Genomic DNA, 25187 nt, shown 5'->3' on the forward strand with positions numbered 1-25187 from the left:
ACTAAAGTTATGACTACGGCTATTAGAAACCATTTATTGTACGTTTAATAACCTTTCAAATGGTACCTATCAGCAATTGATCAATAAAATAGAACCCGAGAAATAATGAAAAGTTTACGTCGGTCGCCCGCCATTTACGTGACGGTGCGTAGTGACCCATGCTGAACAAAATTCGTTATTAATTGGTTATATAATATCATACGCCAATAAAACTTATGTTTTTGGTAAGCTAATGAAATGTCTCGTATATTTTGTAATAAAATAATTGCGGTATTGTTGTAATTTATTGAGTTAGGCGCATATTTAATCAGTACTTATGCCATCCATGCACGGTATAAAATCAAATATTTTAAAATATTTTGTAAACGACTACAGTTATGACTACGGTTATTATGAAACAATAATAGCACGTTTAATACTCTTTCAAACGACACCTCACACGAACCGATCGGTCCCATAGGACTCAAGATGTGAACAAATATCAATAATGGTCGGCCGCCATCTTTGCCCCCCTTTTTTTCGACCCGTCCCCCACTCCATAAACTAAAACCGGTCATTTCGTATTCTAGAGATCACGAGGAACACATCCATACCAGTTTTAGGTATTTAGAAGAGATGTCGACGACTTTTCTCGAAACAGGCCGATTTCCACCTGTCTATAATATTTTTCATTGTTTAGGGTTCTGTGTCAACTAGATACATACCGAGGAAGCATAAATTTTTATGGTTTCGCTATATCTGTCTGTCTGCCTGTCTGTCTGTGTCTGTTCGTCTGTGGATTTGCTACGTGATCGTAAGGCGCATTACACTATTTACACTGCACCCAATTAGCACGTCGCTCCGATTTTTGAGCGAGACAACGCTATGCGCGTATTATAACCACATCCCGCTTGTCGGAATCGGATGCAGTGTGCCGTGCGCCTTAGTGCTAGAAAGCTGCAATTCGGTACCTATGGATACAAAAATCAATGATGCCGACTTTTTTTGACAGAAGGTAACTACGGAGCCCTACACTGAGCATGGCCCAACCTACTGCAGCAATCTTGCAAGCTAAACTAGACCCACTTCCCATCATTCGGTTGAGCTGAAAGTTCACATATGTACTTAAGTAAGTCGGGTGACAATGCAATACATATAGGTACCTATAATTGTCTTTGTTAGCATTTTCTCGGTGAGTCTCGCTAATCGCCAGTATGATAGGGCCCTTAGCGATAAAAGCTGTATTTTCTGTAGGTATTTTGTTTCTAGATAAAAATGGATTCAATCACCATAATTTATTTTTAACTAGCGACCCGCCCCGGCTTTGCTGTGATTAACAAATTATACATAAACCTTCCTCTTGAATCACTCTATCAAAAAACCGCATCAAAATCCGTTGCGTAGTTTTAAAGATCTAAGCATACACACAGACAGACAGACAGCGGGAAGCGAGTTTGTTTTATACTATGTAGTGATTAAAATACATATACGTATGTGAGAAACATGAATAGAAAATATTTGTTAGTATTTATTTTTCTGGAGTCTCGATAGAATTCTAAGATCTCCTAAGTTCTGAAGTACGCGCGTAAACAATGATTTTGTATATTTCTTTGTATTCTTCTAGTGACACCTGCCACACAACATTCTGAGATGCCTACCATCAACAACATAACTACTGCAGAGTCTTCTGTATTGGCAGAACATAATTATAGTGGGATGACCCGTTCGAAAAGAAGGACATTAGATCACGGTAATTAAAAATATTTATAAGTTATAATGCCATACTGATTGTGTATATCAATATAATGTAGGTACTTAATAGGTTATATTTATTATGAAGAGATCGATTCGATCTGATGATGAAAACCAAAGCTGAGCATAGGAACTAGGTAAAAAATAAATGTAACTCGTAAATATGGTGTATTTATAATTTTCTCAATCAGTGAAAGATAATTGTAGAGATAAAAATACAGTCGGTAATAAAAAAATGTATCAATACTAAATTTGATGACATAACAAACTTTTCACCACACCAGCTAGGAAAGGCTTACTTTGCACTTCAAAAACGGATAGCTAAATTGCACTTTGCTATCAGTAAATCACATGTGAGGCAAAGTAATCAAATGCAAATTTTGAGTTGTTTTCTTATGTTTGCTGGTAGAATTGACTTTTAATTGATGATTTTGGATGATAAATATTTAATAACATTCGAACATTTGAATGTGATTTGGTTTGATATTTTACATTTAATATTTGCTTCGGGTTGGTGTGGTGAAAAATTTTGTGTTTCACTCGGGGGCAAATTTTGTTTAACCCTCGTGCTTTGAAACCCTCGCAACTCTCAAGAATCTTTCGCTTGGTCGGGTATCAATATTAGCACGAGCGGTTAAACAACAACTTTGCCCCCTTGTAAAACAAATAACTATAAATGTATAGTGACAAACCAAAGCCAAAAGTTATTAAAAATTAAAGGTAGGTACTTAATATTATAATTTTGTTTTCTTTCAGGTTCGAAGAAAATTGAGGTGCAGCTTAAGGTAAAACAATTTCAAATGGAAGTTAACCGTTTGCGCAAAAGGGAACTTTCATACAAGCAACGATTGGAACAAGCTCACCAAATGTACCAGACAGTAGTGCGGCACATGACGAAACCAGCTCGGCTTTTAGTGAACATGCAAAAACAATCAACGAAGCAACCTAAAGGACGACGCTATTCATTAGAAAAAAAATACTGACAATGTCGCTTTACAAAAAGAGTCCAAAGTGCTACTGGCTGATGTGTGAATATTTTTCACTGCCATCTGGCAAAGCCATTAAACGCCAAATTAAACTGACCAGTGGCATAAATACAATTATATCCGAAGAAATTAAAAAAAAACAATGGCTTCAAAAGAACCTGCTGACAGACTGTGTAGCCTAATATTTGATGAAATGTCTATTACGCCTCAAATTCTGATGAGTTTTTCAATTCAGCTGGTATCAATGAGATTTTCGAAACTTATTTGCGAAATAGCATTTGATATTTGTCAGTCGTTTTTCGGTGAAGGTACCTACCGATATAGTTTACCCTTTGGGTTGGAAGGTCAGATTGCAGTCACTTTCTTAAAAACGAATGCCTACGCCGATTCATGGGATTACTTAACAAGCGGATCACAGGCTCCCATTGAGCCGTGGCAAAAAGCCCGGATTACGCGCGGAAGATGATGAGGCAGTACCTTTCACGTCTCCAAACTAAGGGCTCATGTGTGAACTCGTATGAGATTTTAGTTACATTGCGGACCATTAATGTAACATCAATTCAGCCGACCGATCAAATAACGCAATGTAAGGAAACTCGCATGCGAGTTCTCGCACCGTCTAAATGAGCCCTTAACACTTTCGGTGCCAGCGCTTGCTACGCGCTACGAGCGTAGCCGATAACATGGGAAAAACCGTATGTAGCCAAAATCGACTACGGATAGTGCACCCACCTGGCGGGTGAATGCGTTAATTTTAAACAACCGATTGCCAATAATTCAGTTTTCTAGGTCAAACGGTTTGGGCTGAGCTTTGATATTAGTCAGTCAGGACTTTATAGCATACAATAACGTTATGTTTACCCAGGTATTGGCTCCTGTACTTGTATCTGTTGCGATGTTTTCTTTTACGTTTGTATAATATAGTTTATTACAGCATACAATAACGTTATGTTTACCCAGGTATTGGCTCCTGTACATGTATCAGTTGCGAAGTTTTCTTTTACGTTTAAATATAGTTTATTACAGCATACAATAACGTTATGTTTACCCAGGTATTGGCTCCTGTAGGTATTTGTATCTGTTGCCATGTTATCATCATGTAAATGTTATATCACTATGTGTAGTAGATAAACTTCTGTATAGGTAAATGTGACTTGTGTAATAAACTTTTGAATTTTAAATTATGAAATATCAACTATCTTTTCTTTCCCATTTATACTTACCTTGTTATTTTATTTTATCCGGTATTTAATAAGCTACTTTATTATAATTTTCTTGTTAAAATCATTCTTGGATATCATTGTATTGTACTTACGTTACCTGTTGGACTTTAAAATATCTGCTTGCCAATATATACCTATAGCACAGATCATATAATACTAGTACAGATACCCAATCCCATACTAAAAACGCGCACCGTCCTAAGTAGCAAATACTTGTAGGCAATTTTTTAGTTCACAGTAACAAACTAGATGGCGCACGGAGCCCCACGGAGCTAATAAAACTCTTACGACAAACATGCGTTGAAATGGCGTCAAAACACCTCTCGCGCGACATCTGTTGTAGCTTTCACGCACTAAACCTACACATCACATTCATTTTTAAGGTCAATCATTACTAGATGGCGTTTCAGCCATCGGCGACAAAATTGAAATTTATTTACATATGATAATTTACGATTATGAAATCAATTTGACTTTTTAATTTTTTTGTTAATTTTTTTGTATTGTAAATAGAAGTTTGAATGGGTACCTACTTTAGTATAGGCGAAGGCGTCAAAGTTTCGTTACAAATCACAGGTCGTATTCTTATCGCTTACCTTGCTTCGGCAAATCGGCACGACAAGCGTTCGAGTAAACCAGCATAACTGTGATTTTGAGACACACAATAATAATGCATAATCAAAGAGGACTCTTATGCTGGTTTGAAGGTATCTAGTAGGTACCTATGCTTCACATTAGGGCAGAAAGAACACGGCATTGCGGTATGATCTGTTTTAATAAAATAATTCTTGGAGCTAAGCGTTGCATTGCCGCGTGCCGTCCACATGGCCTTGAGAGGCCCAAAGCCCAAGGTCGCGCCGACGAAACAATCTATTTTTAACGTCCGTTAAATAAAATCGAAAGTAATAACTTGAAAAAATATGCGCATATTAAAATCTAAATTTATATGTGACGTTATCTATGAAAATGGATCTTATTGTCGATGGCGCTTACGCCATTATTGACGATGTTCAGATATAAATAAAAGGCCACGCGACGCCGTGCGGCGTAAGCGCCATCGACAATAAGGTCCCTTTTCATAGATAATGCCCCATATTAGTACCTAGAGATATAGATATAATACTACGCGGTATTTTCTTAGATTTATTATGAAATAAAAAACCGGCCAAGTGCGAGTCGGACTCGCGCACGGAGGGTTCCGCACCATAAACAAATATCGAGTCGAGCCAAAACAAGCAAAAAAACGGTCACCCATCCAAGTACTGAACTGACCCCGCCCGACGTTGCTTAACTTCGGTCAAAAATCACGTTTGTTGTATGGGAGCCCCACTTAAATCTTTATTTTATTCTATTTTTAGTATTTGTTGTTATAGCGGCAACAGAAATACATCATCTGTGAAAATTTCAACTGTCTAGCTATCACGGTTCGTGAGATACAGCCTGGTGACACGGTGACAGACGGACGGACGGACGGACGGACGGACAGCGGAGTCTTAGTAATAGGGTCCCGTTTTTACCCTTTGGGTACGGAACCCTAAAAAGACCATGTATATAGGAAAGGAAGGAGTAGGTATTTTGTAAGGATCACAGATCATATGTGACGTTATCCATGAAAAGGGACCTTATTGTCGATGGCGCCTACATCGTTATCAACGATGCTCCGATATAAATACAATGCCGCGCCACGCCGTGCGTCGTAAGCGCCATCGACAATAAGGTCCCTTTTCATAGATAATGCCCCATAAAATACTAGTACATACATAGTACATGCAGATACCCAATCCGCCAATCCCATACTAAAAAAGCGCACCGTCCTAAGTAGCATATGTGACGTTATCTATGAAAAGGGACCTTATTGTCGATGGCGCTTACGCCGTTATTAACGATGCTCTGATATAAATACAATGCCGCGCGACGCTGTGCGGCGTAAGCGCCATCGACAATAAGGTCCCTTTTCATAGATAATGCCCCATATATGTACGTTGCTTTGCGTGTTTTACATTCTATTTCGTAATATTGCAATAAAAAATGTGTGTAACGTTTTTTTTGCCATGCTTTTAAATTAATAAATAAACTAATTGTATTTCCGATTTATTCATTTTTTTATTTAGCTACTAAAAGTTTTGTAGCTTATTCGCTACGGCTATCATGAGTTGACATTTGACGTTTAGGTACGCTAGCGACTGCATGAAGTCGATCGCAGTCTATCTCGCTCGCACTCGCATTGATGTATTGGTGCGATCGAGTTCACGCAGTCGGTGGCGTAAAAGTCAAATGTCAATTAATGGTAGCCGTACTTGTCCTATCATGTACAGTCAGCAGCAATAGTTGCTAAGCGGGCGAGGTGTTCAAAATAATCTTGACGCGACTTTATTGTTAAGTGAATAAGAGCGCGTCAAGGTAATTATGAACGCCTCGCCCGCTTAGCAACTTCTGCTGCTGACTGTACCTAAGAAAACATATATACAAAACGGATTAGTTATTAAAAATGTTACTCGAGCGCGCCAGCTATTGATAGTGTCAGTCGCGCACCAAGTCTCGGAAATAAAAAAGAGGAGGGAAAATAATAAGGGTATGCCGGTTTCCATGGTCAGGGTGTTTAACCCGTAAGTAGCAGGTCCACAACGTTACAAAAAAAGTGACCTTGAATTACCTACTCGATCGATTTTTTTATATTGAAAATAAAGTGTAATTTATTTATATAATGAGACAGATATTTGTTCTTGAGTTATGGATATTTTCTATGTATTTAAGTATTAATTGTATATTACACATTTGTATCGTTAGTCAATTTGTGTAAGAATGTCCCTATAATATTTATTTATTTATTAAACATTTATTTCATGTTAAAAATTTACATTCTCGTACAAACGGCAGTAACACGATTTATTTTGTAGTATTTTAAAATACAAAAAGGAAATATTTGCACTAAAAACAAATATTTACAGCCGGGCTGGCCATGATAGGCACGACAGTATCTCGCGGCGAGATATATTGCCCGTCCCTCTTTTATTAACATGGTTAGAACTGTTAGAAGTTTCAAACCGTGCATGCTGTCCCTGTCGCTACTATTAGAAAGAAGAAGAGGACGGCACGAATGACTGTGGCGTTCAGCGTTCACGCCTATGTACCTAGTTGTATGGTAGTTTTCGTAAGCACACAGACGCACCTTACAATTAGTACTTAATCCGAGTGTGCGTGTGCACGTCGCTGTGCGGCCTTGAGACGCTGGAGCGATTGAGGACATAAGTACTCGTATTAAATTAAAAATAAATACAAACCTATAGATATAACACACCGTATTGTCAATTCAAGTTTGCAAACGCGCACTGTATTCAGTTTAGAAGCGAAACATCGACTTTTGACCAGTCATGGCGGTCATGACCTTGCATTGGAAATACGAACACCTAGGTATTTTTCAAGGATAACTCGCATGTCACACCGTGGCCAGTCCATGACCAAATCATGACCACCCCCATACTTCCCGTCGTAGTCATGAGTGCAGTCATTGTCGGAGTTTGTCCGTCAACAAAAATTCGACTAGGCAGGCCCCGCGACCCGCGAACACCGAATATTGCAAATTTTGGGCTCTTTTACTCACATTAAGTTGTAATTCGAGTGACAGAGATAGTTGCATGAGTCATACCAAGCATATTTTATTAGTGTTATTTTAAACATCAAACTTCTATTAGATTATGTAATTAAAAGAACACTTGCATAGTCTGTGTTATCAAAATCGCTGTCAATTTAGTTTGTTCTACCTCATGAAGTTTACAAACTTCGATTTTCGCGGTTTAAGCCGATCATCGTTTACAACAAGGAAATTAATAAACTGTAGACCCCGCGAGCATAGCTTAAAACTGAATAAAAAATATATGGGTACGCCGTTTAGAATTATTTAGAAAAACTAAATTAACAAAAAGTTTAATAAAAGATTGGAAAAATGAAACGAATACGTTTAAGCCGTGCTTTGCACAAATAATAATACATAATATGTACAATAATATAAGTGTAAAAATTTACAAAAAGTTAGCAGCGCACTTTACTGGGGTTCGAACTTGGAACCTCCATGCATCAAAGCAACTGTTTGCTAACTGCGCCATGATAGCACTTAGCCAATTTGACGAAATTTGGCTACTTATTTTCGAGTAAAAACCTACATACATATCTAAATACCGCCTATACCATTACAACATTTCTACATTTTTTCCAAGCACTGTAAATATATCTCAAAAAGAAAAGAAATGCTCTTATAATATTGATACGACTACATATTTGTTTCCGCAATTTTGAAATAATCACATTGAAAAAAAAACTATTTTATCCTAGAATCTGGTCACAAAATTTGATGAGAATCGGTTGAGAATTAAACCGAGGAGAACGTTCTCCTCAAACGAAATTTGGCCCGAGTTAAAACGGAGACCTTCGCAAACGCGTCGGTCAATAAAGGAGTAAAATGTGCGTTTGACTTGGACATCAAGCGAAATAAAAACTTGCATTGTGTTTAAAAACAAAGCATTCATTTCTTTTGAAACACATCGGCTTACGAGTTTTTTTAATTTATATTTTAACGTCAGGCCTACTTTAAAAAAAATTGGTACTCATTTAGAGTAGGCATGTTTATTGACCGATCTATTTTTTTTACATTATGTACTAAATTTCGTAATTCATAACTCAAATGTAATCATTCTAAATCAAACTCCATATATTAGAACCGTGGTGGTTCCATCTAGTGACAATATTCAATATTACTTCGACAGCTCCACATAACTGTCCTGCGCTGATGTTCATAACGTAGTCAGTCGCGATATAATTGTGATTTCAAATTTTGAAAATGAATGCATTGAATTCGTGTTGTTATTAATGTTTGTATTTCATTTATAATGTTTTTAATTTATGACACTTTAAATGTCTCTTAATACATCTTAATCTGTAAGATAAAAATTTCGTTATCGCCGATTGTGACATATAGCGCCATCTATGATATCGATTTAAAAAGAATTATACGGCCTTCGGAATGGGAGGGCATGCCTATAGCAAGCAAATATTATAATAAAGTTGTTGATTAATGGGTAAGAAGAGCAAAACTCTTGATATAACAAATTATATATGACCCTGTTTACACATTGATTAATGTTTAGTGTGAGTTTATACATTTGTAGCAAATGTATGAACTCATATTAAACATTAATCAATGTGTAAACAGGCCCTGTAGGTATGAATATTGACGTTAATATTGTGTGTTCAGATTTACAGATGGCGCTTCATAATGGATACAAAAAAGTTCCACGAGAGGGCTCTCTTTCTCATATATATATTATACTACTCTTTGGTTGCCTTCCTAATTGTGGGAGTGTAAAAACATGTTATATATTACACGTTAAGACAATGATCTTGTTTAGATTCGAGACATCATGGGAGTATACTCTGACAAGCGGTCTCGCGCTGGGTCGGCTGGCGGTGTCTGTGCGCTCAACGGAGGTGCTCAACACAAACATCACGTCCTCGCTGGTGGAGCTGACGCAGCTGGTGCGCGCCAACTGGACCGCCGACTACTACACGCAGGTAAGCAATGAGTTGCTTGCCATACATTTATTACTTCACATAAAAAAAAAATTAGAATAAAAATGCTACACTACTGCTCGCAATGGAGCTGGAGTGTTCTTTAGACCCAACGGCAGTATTAGAGTCTGTGCGGAAAGAGTAGTGTCGTAGAATGTATGGGGCCCAATACATTCCACGACTCTTCTCTTTCCGCACAGACTCTATAAATTCGTATTCATCAACACATGGAACAGTAATGCAGTTACAGACAGACGTTTGAACTTTATTATGTGTTTACTTTTAATGCATAATGAAGTTTACGAATAACACAACATGACTGTATCATCACCATTAGAATATAAAACCCTAATAAATTAATTTTAAAAATAATGTTTCTTCGATTAGGTATTTTAGATTTTTTAAGTTTTTATACAATTTTTAGCCGGTATCCCTGGATGCGTCGCCGAAAGGCAGCCCGGCGGGGCATCGGCGGCGTTCACCGTTCGTGCCCTACGCTCTACGGAACCACACTGGACACAAATTGTGGTTCACTACACTTCTAACTACCTGCGACGTGTGAGTTTACTAGCTATTTGTGTTTTAGTTTGAAACCAAGTTAATATTTTTCCTTCATTAAGCAACCTCTAAAATGAGTGGAGATGTATTTTTTATGATATACTAGCGACCCGGCCCGGCTTCGCACGGTTTAACAAACTATACATAAACTTTACTCTTGAATCACTCTACTTATCTATTAAAAAAAAACCGCATCTAAATTCGTTGCGTACTTTTATAGTATTTTATGCAACCGTTGTTTAAGAGGGGTCAAAAAAGGCGAGAGGCGTGAGTAACAATTTGAGGCGAAGCCGAAAATTGTTAATAAAGACGCCACGAGTATTTTTTGACTCAGTTAAACAACGTTGCATACAATACTTTTTCTACGACCAAGCACTTACTTTGAAATGCAATGAAATAATAATAAAAATGGATGATGATTGTTTAATTTCCTAATATGATAGGTTGTTCAGTGCGTGGGATTCTTAAGGGGAAGAAAATTTTATTATTTTTGCGCTACGACGCACGGTTTAGGAGATACAGCCCTATAATTTTTTTTTTTTTAATATTAATTAGGGGTTTCTTAGAGAGGAATGAACATTTTATTATTTTTGCGCTACGACGCACGGTTTAGGAGATACAACCCATAAACATTTTTCTTTATATTTTTTTTATTGTTTTTGGTGTTTTTTAAATATTACTTAGGGGACTCAAAGGGGAACGAAAATTTGATTATTTTTGCGCTACGACGCACGGTTTAGGAGATACAGCATTATAAAGTTTTTTTTGTTTTTCTTTTTATTTCTTTTTTGTTTTTTTTTTTTTAAATATTAATTAGGGGTTTCTTACAGTGGAATGAACATTTTATTATTTTTGCGCTACGACGCACGGGTTAGGAGATACAACCCATAAACATTTTTCTTTCTTTTTTTTAATTTTTCATGTTTTTTAAATATTACTTACGAGTTTCAAAGGGGAACGAAAATTTTATTATTTTTGCGCAACGACGCACGGTTTAGGAGATACAGCATTATAAAGTTTTTTTTGTTTCTTTTTATTTCTCTTTTGTGTTTTTTTTTTATTTAGTATTAATTAGGGGCTTCTTACAGAGGAATGAACATTTTAATATTTTTGCGCTACGACGCACGGTTTAGGAGACCCATAAACATTTTTCTTTATTTTTTTTTTTTCGTGTTTTTTAAATATTACTTACGGGATTCAAAGGGGAACGAAAATTTGATTATTTTTGCGCTACGACGCACGGTTTAGGAGATACAGCATTATAAAGTTTTTTTTTGTTTTTTTTTTATTTCTTTTTTGTTTTTGTTTTTTAATATTAATTAGGGGTTTCTTACAGAGGAATGAACATTTTATTATTTTTGCGCTACGACGCACGGTGTAGGAGATACAACCCATAAACATTTTTCTTTCTTTTTTTAATTTTTTTTTTTAGTTTTTGTGTTTTTTAAATATTACTTACGGGTTTTAAAGGGGAACGAAAATTTGATTATTTTTGCGCTATGACGCACGGTTTAGGAGATACAGCCCTATAAAGATGAAAACTGATGATGATGATGATGATAAACCAAAACATGTCTATGGTTCACTCATCTGTCAGAAATGACAATTAAAATTAGGTTGGCAACAATGTATTCCATACAATATTTTTTAAGTGGTGATTACACGAAGTATCGTAAAAGTGCCAAAAAGATACTGCGTGTATACACAAATACTATTTTGGGGAATATACTAAAGACTTGTCTTGACAACTAGAAGAGAGGGGTTTAAAGGTGTGTGCACGACCCTTTAAATGACAAATAAAAGTACGGGAGTAGAAAAAAGATCTAAGCATACAGACAGACAGACAGAGAAGCGACTTTGTTTTATATTATGCAGTGATATGTTATTTCTCATCGGTGTAGCTAATTATTTTATTTTGTTTCAAAATAAATCACACTGTCTGTCATCACGTCAGGATCTGAGGATATCGAAGGAACTTTTAATAAAACAATGTATACTGATCGCGTAAAGTTTTTTTTAATATTGTAAATGATATGGATAAATATTGTGGTACCAGTCTGACGGAGACTAGCGGGTGGAGCGGGCCGGACGACTCTTGGGTGGCGGTGCGCGGCGGCGACACGGAGCCGTTCTCGTTCGGCGCGCGGCGCGGCCGCGGCGCGCGCGCCGGCCCCGCCGTGCTGCACCAGCTGGCGCTGCGGCTCGGGGACTGGGGGCCGCCCGACCCCGTCTGCGTCGACCGCGTCGGGGTGTTCTTCCGGACTCTCACCCATGCGGTCAGTAGCAATGATATTATATAACCATAGATAGGTTATACTCATACTTGAGGAGCACAAAAAATACTTCCATATTTATTTCTGTGCCTACGAAGAAATCTGTTATTTTTGATTAGATTTCTCATTAAATCCATGTTTGTCACACTCGTTGTTAGACATAAGGTCGTCTCTTTCTCTTTCGGTGTGCGGGAGCTCGTTAGCACGTGCACATTTCTCGCTTGTCCAGCCGCGTCTAAAGGAAACTTGTCCAATTTGTCACAAGTTAAGCGCTTCAATTTTGGAACGCCTATAACCTATCTGGAGTTATAAATCATTGGTAAGTAGACAGACTTTAACATAGAGCAGGTCTTCAATTATTTTGTGGTAAAAATATTTTTGAGTATTTTTAAGTAAACTCACATTTATAGACGCGATATACCTATCACGAATAGTATATTACCGCAGAGCCCGTGAAGTGAGGGATTTCAGGACGAGACGAGCGAGTCTCGCGGTCTCTGTTCCGGCCGAGGATTGTATAGTGCTTTTCTCAAACATAGTACGAAAATAAAAATGTAAATTTAACCTTTTTTTTTGACACGTCACATATAACTTCTATCCGACAAAGAGCAACCGGCCGCCCGTATTTCTAGCGAGGCACGGCGAGGACCGATTGACTCGACGAATTATACAACATAATAAAAAAAATGCCGCAAGTATGCTTAAAAAGAAAGTGATCGTTGGCTGTATGTAATGTTTCCTCTGTCAATCTAATCTTAGTGAGCAAATTTAAAAAGTTAGAGCAGCGGACAATAATGTACGTTTCATACTGACTCCGATACGAGCCATAAATGAGCAACTTAATGTCTTCATTTCGTGACATTAACGCATACATTTTGGAGTATGTTTGACAAAATTTATTTTATTACCTTTATTTACCAACGTTTCGACACAGGTTTCACTAGTCGTCTATTGAGTTAAAATGTGTTCAAAATGCGTTTTTTTAAATATTTTTTTTTTAAATGCTTTCATTTGACCCTCAAAAAAAATTTGCAGCCAAATTCGCTATTCTCTTGTTTTTTGTTGCCAGAAAACTGGTGCTGAAGCTCGGCTTGTGCTGGAAGTGTCGCTCGAAGGCTCGGCGCGCAAGCTGGTGACGGTGCGCTCGGCACTCACGCTGCTGAACCGGCTCACTGTACCCGTGGATGTACGGCTTGAACCCGCTCCAGGTAATCGGCAGACATTCTAATAATATGTTTTAGATGTCCCAGTAGATGGTGTTGATTTATTCTATATTACAAGCTATGGAATTATTAAAACAAACGGAGTAGTATTTAATCCAAATAGCATCTTTCTGAACTCATCATGCCCCTGTATGTACACTACAGTTGAAACTGTCCTAAAATCAAACAGCATCATTCTGAACTCGTAAAGCCCAAATTGCGTACAAAATTTACTCTCAATATTTTGCTTACAAGTCCTATTTTTCCACTCCTACGTGATGTGATCAACATAGTACATCTGTATTATGTTGATTTTCCCGCATGGTACGCATGTACTAGCGTAGTTGTTCGTGTGTCTAACTCCATCTATTGGGCATCCTACGCAACGGGAGTTTCCGATACACCGTGGCGCGATGGGATTGTTCATCCCAGTCATTAGGGTCATGTGTTTATAGCGGGCCCGGTCCTGTGCTGGCCGAGCGGGCCGCAGCGCGTGCGCACGTACTGCGCGGCGCTGCAGCGCGCGCGCGCGTCGCGGGTCCCCGCGCTGCCGCCGCCGCGCATGCGCGAAGTGCTCGCGTTACACCCTGTCTCACTCTGCGGTACATTGTATATTATTTTAGCGCAGTACGTAAACGCTTATTACTAACTAAAGTAATGATTAACATTATGTTGTTGAATTGTTAATGCGCTTGATAAATAAAGTTCATTTATGATTGGAATAGGTAGAGCGAAGAGTAGTAGTCCCATTTGTTCTAACTTATAGTTTCAGTGTTAATAGCAGAAACAGGGTGTAACGGTAGAGTATAAAATAAAATAAAATCATGTACCTATTTATGATCATCATGTAATTTTTATTTATTGAGTATTAATTAATATAATAAACGTTGTTATAATGAGTAAGATTATAGTACGACTTCTCCACTTGTTTTACCACGATATAAAGTATTTTACAGTACATATGGGGCTACTTTTCCGCACTAGTGCGTAAAATAGCACTTTTCGTGCGTATGTCGAAACTTTATAGTGCCATATGTACTGTAAAACGTTGTTCGATACGCGTGCGAATAGGTAATTTGCAACTCGTGTCGATTTAAAACACTCCCTTCGGTCGTGTTTTAATTTATCGCCACTCGTTTCGAATTTCCTCTTTTTCGCACTTGTATCGAAAATAACTATATTATGTTGTCGTTTGATGTCTGAAAGTTACCTGTAGCAGGAAAGCGTACATCCATTACGTTCAAGTAGGTATATAAATATTCTACGAATAATCTTTCACCATTTCATGGTCTCACCCACCCGGCTTCAAACAGCACCCGAGATTCGGTTCGTATGCCACAGACTGGCCCTTCGTGTCGTCCGCCCTTTTTAGGGTTCCGTACCCAAAGGGTAAAAACGGGACCCTATTACTAAGACTCCGCTGTCCGTCCGTCCGTCTGTCCGTCTGTCACCAGGCTGTATCTCACGAACCGTGATAGCTAGACAGTTGAAATTTTCACAGATGATGTATTTCTGTTGCCGCTATAACAACAAATACTAAAAACAGAATAAAATAAAGATTTAAGTGGGGCTCCCATACAACAAACGTGATTTTTGACCGAAGTTTAGCAACGTCGGGCGGGGTCAGTACTTGGATGGGTGACCGTTTTTTTGCTTGTTTTGCTCTATTTTTTGTGGATGGTGCGGAACCCTCCGTGCGCGAGTCCGACTCGCACTTGGCCGGTTTTTTCTCTTTCACAGCCTCCATTCATCTCCAGGTCAATGGTCAGGCGGCGGCGGGCGCTGGACGACCGTGTCTGCCGGTGGCCTCTGGGCCGCCCCGCTGTCCCCCCTCCCCGGGGGCGTGGCCGTGCGGCCTGCGTTACGCGGGGCCTGCCCCCCCGCGCCGGCGCACGTGGACTGGCGCGTGCACGAGCGCGCGCTGCTGCACATGGAGTGCCGCGCGCCGCCGCTTGATGTTTACAGGTCGGTCATGTCATAGAGAAATATAGTAAGACAAGAGTGCTCACTCCATACATCAGTTCAGACTATTAATTTCAGTGTCTACATCTAGCATCGAGTAGCGGAACTATCAGTACTGCTGCTTGACAATAGATGTGGCACCGACCGGAAAATCTTATCTCAACAGTATAAGACTTTCCGGTCGGTGCTACATCTATTGTCAAGTATCAGTACTGATAGTTCCGCTACTCGATGCTGATAGTTCCGCTACTCGATGCTAGATGCTAATAGTCTTTTTGGTACTAAAACTGATGTATGGAGTGAGCACTCTATGTATTTTTTTCTCTATGGTCATGTACACGTTTTGCAACCTTAATCCGTTGAAATAAGGTAGTAAGTACTGACTGTATGATTTTAATTTTTTTTCTGCACTCAGTAATTAACAAAGTATTTACATTATACAGATTCTGCTGCGTGGTAGTCCGCGAGCGCTTCCCCCCGACCCGCGACCCGAACGCGGCCGGACACGCCCTGACCCTCGTGCCAGCTCTCCGACTGGAGAACCTGCTGCCACTGGAGCTGCAGTTTAGGTGTTCAGGGCTGGACGTGCAGAACGTCGGCGGAGCGTTGCCGCCCGCTGTTACTCGGCCCTTCCATGAGGTGAGTGTCTCTCTGTATCTTTACCCTGGGGCCTCCTAGAAACTAGGAGGTCCCTGTTTAGATTTTGTTCGTACGGGAGTCAGCTATCTCTGCAGGTGATTTGCATCAACAGGTACCAGTCCAGTTGTACAGGGTACAACCCTGGGACCTGCGAGTCACGAGACCTTTCCACGAGGTGAGTGTGTCTGTATCATGGGACCAGCCCTAGTAGCACGGTCGCATTTTTATCGTTTGTCACCATGCCTGTCACGTTCTAACTAGTATGTAAGTGCGAAAGTGACGGGCATAGTGATAGTCGATAAAAATGGAACCGTGCTGAGCCCGCAGTAGACTCTAGACGGACAACTAGATCTTCTTCTTATTATTCTTATTCCTACGACGGCGATTACCACTATAATTGCTGTATAGCTGTATACACTCCACCATAATATTTGACATAATGGTTAATGGTTGAAAACGCCTTTAGTACGAAAAGTTTTTGTGAAGTAAATAATCTAATCATGGCGAACACTAAATAGTGTATGTAAATTCAATGTTGACGTGTAAAAGTGCCCTTGTGGCCTATTTGCTGAATAAATGTTGAAGTTGAAGAAGTTGAAGTGACTTCATGATTCTAATTGTTTTCTTATTTTGTTGCCATCACAATATAAAACTGATCTTTTAAACGTTCAGTACTTTTAATCGTCATTTCGAAACACTTGCTGCATAGTTTTTGTGGTCCCAGGTAAACGTGGAAGAGGGCGTAGAGCTGAGCGTGAAAATAGAAGGCTTCGGTTGGTCCTCGACCCTGTCTGTGGGCGGCGCGGGAGCCAACTCCTTTACGGCGCGCCTCAAGCTTAAAGACACCTGGGGCAGGCGGTTATACCTCAATGCAAGAGTTGCTGTCAAACCTACAGACGGAATCAAGGTCAGTTCTTTAACATTTCCAGTGAGCCAAAACTTTTACCGTAACCCTCAGGCTCAAAAACTTCTGGGGTATATGTCTTTCTCTCAAGGGCTAGTTTTTGGAAAACCACGATGGATTCATGGACATTGATTTAGTACTTTCTTAGGAAAATTCCGCAAACACTTCATATTTGTGCTGAATGAATATTACATGCGATGCATTTAAAACATTTCTGACTTATTGTGACTTCTAATAAATAAATGTATTTTCTTTCTTTCTTTCTAATACGCTGCGTACCTTCCAACTTTTCATTCTTGCACAAGACACAATTTTAAATCCTAAATTGCCTTTCATGCTAATGACTGGGATTAGCTGAAAATCAGTGTCAGTTTCGCCCACATAATTTAAAGATAAAAAAAAATAGTTTATTTAAGTAGGCATATTACAATGCGCTTATGAACGTCAAATAAAGCTACACCGGCTTCAACCCTACACCTCTGCCTCGAGATGATTTAAATCCCCCCTCAATTGGAGGAGGGCATACTGGCATACTTTTCATGTAGGTACAATTCAATGTCTTTTATGTCAAAAGGATTGTAGCTTTAAAATAATTTTGCCTGGCAACATTATCGTTCAATCTTAAAAAAACTGCCCTTCTTCCCTTTCGTATCGCGAACAAGTAATGTCGGGTGCATCTTGCTGCGCTAATTGTTTCGTGGAATATTGTCGTGTCGGTTCATCTAAAAGACTGAATTTCGTCTGCAAATTGTGTGTAATCATTGTGGAAGGCTGATCAGTTGAAGAAGCACTGCTCCTGCTCTATTTCGGTGTCCACGCTGGTCTAGGTAACTCGGGTTCGAGGTAAGTCTGGACGAGCCGAGGGTCCGAGGAGCCTGTGCCAGCCCACACCGAGAGCTGCGCCATCATCTACAGCTCAGCAAGGTGAGTGCTTTCAACAATTGACCGAGCCTCTCCTAAGTTTCGTGTTATATCGTCTCGTTTCTCATCTCGTAATTTGTTCGAATACAGTCCACATAATTTTAAAATATCGAAGTAAAATAATCCCATTAACATTTTTGGTATAGCCTGACCAGTAATATATGATAATTGTCAAGAGGGCGCTGTTATTCTCATGTATAGGGTGACAATTCAGTGTAGTATGAAAAAATTAGTTCCAGTGAAATTCCGCAACATGGCGCACCCTCAATAGATCCTGGTTCACCTATATTTCATTCGATACAGATTTCGATAAGCGCAGCGTACTGGCTGGTGAACCGGAGCGGGCTGCCGCTGGTGTTCCGCGCGGAGGGCGCCGGCGCGCCGGCGGCGGGGCAGGGCGCGGAGCACGAGGTGGCGCGCGTGGTGGCGCCGCTGCTGTTCGCGTTCGCGGAGGCCGACGGCGGGCCCACCGTCACCGCGCGCCTCGGCACCGGCCTCGCGCTCAACCAGGAGGTGACTTATACATTTTTTATTGTATAAGTGGTAGTTTGTAAGGTAGGTATCTATCCTTAGTTGCCTGAAAAGAAATGATATTTGATTTTGATTTATTTATTTATTTACATAAGGAGATCCAACAGCTAACTAAATGACAATGAAATCTTAAATAGATATATAGAGCCAATTACAGGAACTCACAAATAGATATGTAATAAAAACATATACTTAAGTAACACGCATCACATACACACACACACACACACACGCATTGCAAACATGAAAGAGATAAGCCTCAATCCAAAACTAAGCAGAACTAACAACATTCACTTACATAAACCAAACCTACTACCGGTGACAGGACACCAATATTGTAAAAACTAAGAACAAAATAAGGATTGGATACTACATATACAAAGCACTCGCTTACAAGATAAATACAAAATGCCTAATTGAAACACATTTCCGTCAATTTGCGCCTCACGGAGGGAATGTCGCAATTAAATATATCAATATCAAGCTCTTTCGTTAGATTATTCAAATTTTTATTGTATAAGTGGTAGTTTGTAAGGTAGGTATCTATCATTAGTTGCCTGAAAAGAAATGATATTTGATTTCAATTTATACTTGTAAATCTGATGGCTTAACATGACTGTTATTCCGCAGTGGTGCTCCCCCTTCGGCCTGGGCCCCGGCACGGCGGTGAAGAAGCTCACAGCCGGCGACAAAGTGTACGCCGTCGGCGTGTCCGTCCGCGCCGGCCGCGGCCGCTACAGGCACACCAACATAGCCACACTCACACCGAGATACCAGCTGCATAATAACACGCCCTACCATCTGCAGTTCGCGCAGAAGTGTACCGCGACTACGTTGGTGAGCTTTAACACAGCATATACAATGGACGATGTTCATAGTTATGAAAAATTCTTTACATGATTCCAAGATTCGAATACCGTATACTGATCTTAAACATTTCTTTAGACTCAAAAACACCATTTCACGATCAGTGGCATTTCCCCAAAACATTACACCGTATCTTAAAGTAGCCGTTACATGTGCATGGTAAGCGTCAGCACTGCTGTTTGATCGACAACCTTCCTTAAATTATACAATGTATAGCTAAATTGATTCAGTTTCCTACATATATTGTCAATCCAATTTTTCCATGTCAAACTATTGTCTAAGCTTAATCCTAAAAATTTTGTAGAGTCAGTTTCATTAATTCTTTGGTTTTGATAACTAATAATTAAATCAGGTGTACTGGGTCCGTAATTTAAATAAATTTTTGTTCATTAGATTGTTTTTGTGAAGTCATTCAATTATAATATGCAATGTCAGATTTATATTGGTCTGGAGTAAATTTTTGTCAGTTCCTGTAAATATAACTGTGCTGTCATCGGCAAACAATACCATTGGGTGATTTATAGCTCTAGGCAAATCGTTAATATACGTCAGGAAGAGAAGCGAGCCTAAAACACTACCCTGTGGTATGGCGTAGCTTATTTCTCTATAGCCAGATGAATAAGTAACTTCCATTTTGATCTTCATACATATCCGATCGATTTGGGTACATTGTTTGCGTCCAATTAAATATGATTTAAGAACGTTATGCAAATTACCTCACTCCTTATTGGTATAGTTTTGACAAAAGTATGTGATGATCGACAAAGTCAAAGGCTTTGGACATATCCATATACAGGGTGGATTTTCTTTTTGGGTCAGTGAGGGCAGCTACCAGATCCTGTGCTGCTACGAGAAAACGGTATTAGAAGACCTTCCCTTGATTTCAAACTGTCAGCTCCCACGGCTCATATATGAGCCAGAACGCTTAGTGACGTCATATCGTGGGATTCGACAGGTTAATGAAGATTGGCTTTTTCAGATTTTGTAATAATTACGTTGATTATGTAAGTACTTACAACAGAGACTCGCGCCTGCAGTCAAACTGTGCAAACAGTTTTGCAGGGAACTGTATTAGATTATAAGTATTCATGTATTAATAATAACAAAAGGGAAGGTCTTCTAAGACCAACTTCGCGTAGCTGTACGGGATCTGATACCTGTCCTCACTGACCCAAAAAGAAAATCCATCCTGTATAGAGCACAGACAGATAATTAGTAGTTATCGCGCACCGCTATGGAACGGACGCCTGCTCGCGCTTGCGCCACCTAGCGGTCATATTAGTCGTAATAGACGCGTTTTGTCAGATAATGAATCTTTTAATTGTACCTAGTCTATTATTTATTCTGTGCCCTTATACGATTTGAATGATGGTCGCGTATATCCTTCGCCTCTGTCGCAGAACGACCCGGGCGCGCTAGCGACGCACGTGTCGGCCGTAGCCGGCTGCTACCTGCCGTGGCACTGGGCACGCTGGGAGCGCGCGCAGCTGCTGTGCGTGCGCGTGCTGGCGGGCGCCGCGCCGCGCACCGCCTGGTCGGGCGGCCTGCGCGTCGACACCCAGCGCGCCGTGCACATAGCCTGCAGGTATATGTAGCGACGCACGTGTCGGCTGCTACCTGCCGTGGCACTGGGCACGCTGGGAGCGCGCGCAGCTGCTGTGCGTGCGCGTGCTGGCGGGCGCCGCGCCGCGCACCGCCTGGTCGGGCGGCCTGCGCGTCGACACCCAGCGCGCCGTGCACATAGCCTGCAGGTATATGTAGCGACGCACGTGTCGGCTGCTACCTGCCGTGGCACTGGGCACGCTGGGAGCGCGCGCAGCTGCTGTGCGTGCGCGTGCTGGCGGACGCCGCGCCGCGCACCGCCTGGTCGGGCGGCCTGCGCGTCGACACCCAGCGCGCCGTGCACATAGCCTGCAGGTATATGTAGCGACGCACGTGTCGGCTGCTTACCTGCCGTGGCACTGGCGTCATGTATCAACTCAGAGCTGTCCCGTTCTCGATAACGTTTTCCATTATGGCTCGACAGAAGACGTTCTCGAGAACGTGAACGGGACAACTCTAAATCCAGGCCAAATGGTTGTATCTCAATGCGCCCGAGAGTACTGTAAAAAAAAGTACTGTAAAATTTCTATTTTAATATCATAGCTGTTGGATCTCCAAATAAATAAAATAAAATAAAAATAAAGAAAATAAATAAATAAGAAAAATGTAGCGCGTATTTCCTGTAAAAAACTTACTTAAATGAACTTTTCAGAAGTCAAATTGAGTTCAGTATAAACGAAATCCAATTATTTCCTATTATTTCAAATCAAAAGCATTTGCAAGAAGTACTAATAGAACATAATTTGCAGAGAGAACACCGGTGGCGGTGGCTACGTGTTCCTACGGGTAGAGGTAGTGGCACAGGGCGCTACTCTATTTATAGTACTGACGCACGCCGACAGCGCGCCGCCGCCTCTACGTGTCGACAACCACTCGCCCGTCGCCATCATGTTCCACCAGGTGAGCTCGGAACCACAGGATTAATAAATTAGTTAAAGTAACTCCTTCTTTTTAATAGTTGTATTGCTAGAGTTTTGAAAATCTTGTTGAAGGCCCGATCGCGTCGAAAATCGATATCTGAGGCGTGTTTAGAGCTGGAGTAGTGACGGACACTGCGATCTGCTAGCACTTTTAACTTATGGTTTCCCGAGGTCACAGATAATTGCTTCTTGCAACAAGTTTTCATTATATTACAATTTTATTCTGTCCAGGTGGGATGCGGCGAAGAATGCGTGGTGGGCGCTCACGGCTCCGTGCAATGGGCCTTACCGGAGCCCGAAGGACAATCCACCTTAGCGCTCCGAGCGCCGGGCGGCCCGCGGGCGACCTTACCCCTTGACGCACTCGGCACCAATGTCATCCTAGCATATCAGAACTTTATATACGTGGCTTTTGATAAGAGCGGCTCGTCGAATGATGATTCTATTCTAGTCTTGGAAGTGCCGTTGAACTCTACGCGAGTGATTCTTGCACGAAAACGATATGGTGACAGGTAAGTTTTTGTTTGTACAAAAATATAAATACTTCTATTGCCGGGTTATGATTGGATAAAATAAAGTAATTAATCCACAAAATGAAATGATATTTTTATAAGTTAAGTACATTGTAAGTAAAAGGCAAATGATAAGTAAATTTAATAAGGTAGAATTGTAACTTTTCTAATATTTCTATACCTTGTTTTAGAGGCCAACTCTGGCGACGCGGTCCCAACGACCAGCTGATCCACGAGGGCAGCTCGCCGCCGCAACCGACAGATGCGTTGCTTACGGACGAACCCACCTTATCGCCACACGCAATGGTAAAACTTTCACAATTTTGGTAGACTGTATATTAAACAGAAACGTACATCGTCATCTTTCTTAATAGTTAAAGCTGGCAGTTACATAATCCAAGTTTGAATACTCGGTGAGCACACTGGGATAAATTCGGTCTTTAACAAATGTATTGTAGAGGTACAGTTTACAATTTGGTGCCGTGACCAGGATTTTTATACCCGTAGTTCGGTACCGAAAAAAATGTGCCTTATTACACAATGTGTAGGGTGGATATAAGTTCGGATATAATTGCAGGTGCTGGACATAGAGGGCCCGGCGCCGCGGCCGGGCCGCGCCGCGCCGCTCGTGCTGCGCCGCGCCGACCCGCGCCGCGCCTCCACGCAGGCGTGGCGGCTGCTGGCCGGCCGCATGGCGTGCGCGCACGCCAACCTGTGCGTGCAGCCGGACGGCGGGCTTATGGCGCTCACACCGGGTACGTGCACTTAAGAGGAAATTTTCCAATCACACGGGTGAAATTGCCATATAACCCCTCGTCACCTACACATAAAAACTTGCCCCGAAGAATCAAATTTTGATTTGTCAAAATGAAGATTGCAAATAGAATGGAATGGAAGACGTTTTTATATATTTGGGCGGCTAGAGGATATGATCTGTTTTTCTTTAAGCACGTCCGTGGTAAACGAGCATAAAGGCTCACCGAATGATAAGCGTAGCCTATGCACGCCTGCAACTACAGAGGTGTTACACGTGCGTTACCCTTTAGAGACAATTTATCCAATATTTTTAGTGTTTTTTGAACTTTTACGATGCAGGAAGCCGTGTGGTGTTAGGTCTGCCGGATTCATCTCGCGGGCGTGTACCTCTGCCACCGGAGCAAGCGGTGGCGTGGCACACCCTGCGGCCCGGCTCGGGCCGGCTGTCCGTGTCGCTCTCGTGCGCCGGCCCCACGCGCATCGTCAGCATCAGGGACCCGCAGGACCCGGTGAGTGCTACTAGTCTGTGTAGGTCTGCCGGACACCTTTTTAGGACGGGCATTGTCAGTTGAACTGACAATGCCCGTCCTAACTACTACCTTTTTTTTTTTTTTTTTTTTTTTTTTTTTTTTTTTTTTTTTTTTTTTTTTTTTTTTTTTTTTACGAGGGGAAATGCGTCTCGCATACTCCCGCCCCCCGGGGGGGGGTTCGGGAGTTATGTGGGACTCTCCTCCCTTAGGGGGAGGCCTACCCACTAAAACCCCTCGGTGTACCCTCGCTCCGCCTGAGGTAGGGCTAAGGGAACGCTTGGCGCTTACCTCGGCCCTGCCATGTGCGTGTCGCCCTTGCGGGCTCGGCTATTGCGGCTTTTGCCACTGTCCCTCCCATGTGTGCACTTTTTGCGCCTTATCCGCCTCGGGACACTCTCGTCAGGCAGGAGACCCCCCGATCTCCTGCCCGAGGTCCCAGTTAGGGCGGCAAGCGGCGGTCATACGCGGCCCGCCTCCGCCCGGTCCTTTTTCGGCGGATAGGGAGCGAGAGGGGATCGTCCTCTCGCTCTCTCTCCGCCGCCTCCTTTAGGGACATGACAGCGTCGCAGAACGCGACGACCGCCTCCCAGGTGCCTCTGTTGCGGACCATCGCACTGGCTATTGCCGGCAGCGATAGGTCCGCTCCAAGAACCGCAGCCATCTCCGATCTCGGTTCATCCCACGCAGGGCATACGGCGCGGGTGTGATGCGCCGTGTCCTCCTCACCTCTGTCACAGTGCTTGCACACCGCTGTGTCCTCTCGTCGTGCCACTCGCCACAGGTACCTACCAAAGCAACCGTGCCCAGTAAGTACCTGTGTCAAGTGGTACGTCATTGGCCCGAAGTCGCGCTTCAACCAGTCCCTAAGGACTGGGCGTACTGCGCCCACCACCTCGCGGCTTGCGCTCGGGGCTTCTAGCCTTTCATCCCACCTCCGGAGAAGGTCATCCTTGGCCTCCTCCCTCCAAAGCTTGATCTCCTCCGGAAGTGGACGATTTCCCGCCGCCCGCTCTTCCGCAACTTGCCAATACACCGCCGCCAGGACCCCAGCCTCCAGGTCCCATGGTGGGCTGCCGGCCAGCAATGTCGCCGCCTCAAAGGAGACCGTCTTGTACGCTCGTATCGCTCTTGTGGCTATAACCCGTTGGGGTCTGCGCAACAGGGCCACGTTCCGAGCGTTCAGGGATTCTGCCCATATTGGGGCCCCATAGAGTGCCATGGAGCGCACAACACCCTGATAAAGGCGGCGGCATGTGCTGCCCGGTCCCCCGGTGTTCGGGAGCAGTCCCCCGAGTGCTCCGGCTGCGGCCAGCAATTTTGGCGCCTTCCGCGCAAAGTGCTCAGTGAAGCTCCACCGACCGTCGAGGACAATGCCTAGGTACCGCATCGTCGACTCGACGGCGATGGAGGTTCCCCCGACCACTATTTCCAGCCCAGGAGGCGGTGCGTTTCGAGGCCCGTGAAAACAGAGAGCCTCAGACTTGTTGAGGGCCACTTCGAGTCCCAAG

The 25187-nt window shown here is 42.0% G+C and overlaps 1 protein-coding gene across 1 annotated transcript in view; it reads left to right on the forward strand.

The window, feature by feature from the left end:
- Positions 1–25187, forward strand: part of LOC134649179 (intermembrane lipid transfer protein Vps13D) — a 102398-nt gene that overhangs the window by 51658 nt on the left and 25553 nt on the right. Inside the window, exons 64-78 of the mRNA XM_063503895.1 lie at positions 9343–9505; positions 9927–10060; positions 12117–12336; positions 13403–13541; positions 15293–15500; positions 15941–16136; positions 16861–17043; positions 18265–18474; positions 19123–19329; positions 20760–20944; positions 21711–21861; positions 22113–22393; positions 22585–22699; positions 22971–23148; positions 23489–23658. Of these exons, the coding sequence (XP_063359965.1) occupies positions 9343–9505; positions 9927–10060; positions 12117–12336; positions 13403–13541; positions 15293–15500; positions 15941–16136; positions 16861–17043; positions 18265–18474; positions 19123–19329; positions 20760–20944; positions 21711–21861; positions 22113–22393; positions 22585–22699; positions 22971–23148; positions 23489–23658 (2740 nt within the window). The remainder of the gene's footprint in view (positions 1–9342; positions 9506–9926; positions 10061–12116; positions 12337–13402; positions 13542–15292; positions 15501–15940; positions 16137–16860; positions 17044–18264; positions 18475–19122; positions 19330–20759; positions 20945–21710; positions 21862–22112; positions 22394–22584; positions 22700–22970; positions 23149–23488; positions 23659–25187) is intronic.

Source organism: Cydia amplana, chromosome 6 (genome assembly GCF_948474715.1).
Source record: "Cydia amplana chromosome 6, ilCydAmpl1.1, whole genome shotgun sequence".
Lineage (NCBI taxonomy): Eukaryota > Metazoa > Arthropoda > Insecta > Lepidoptera > Tortricidae > Cydia > Cydia amplana.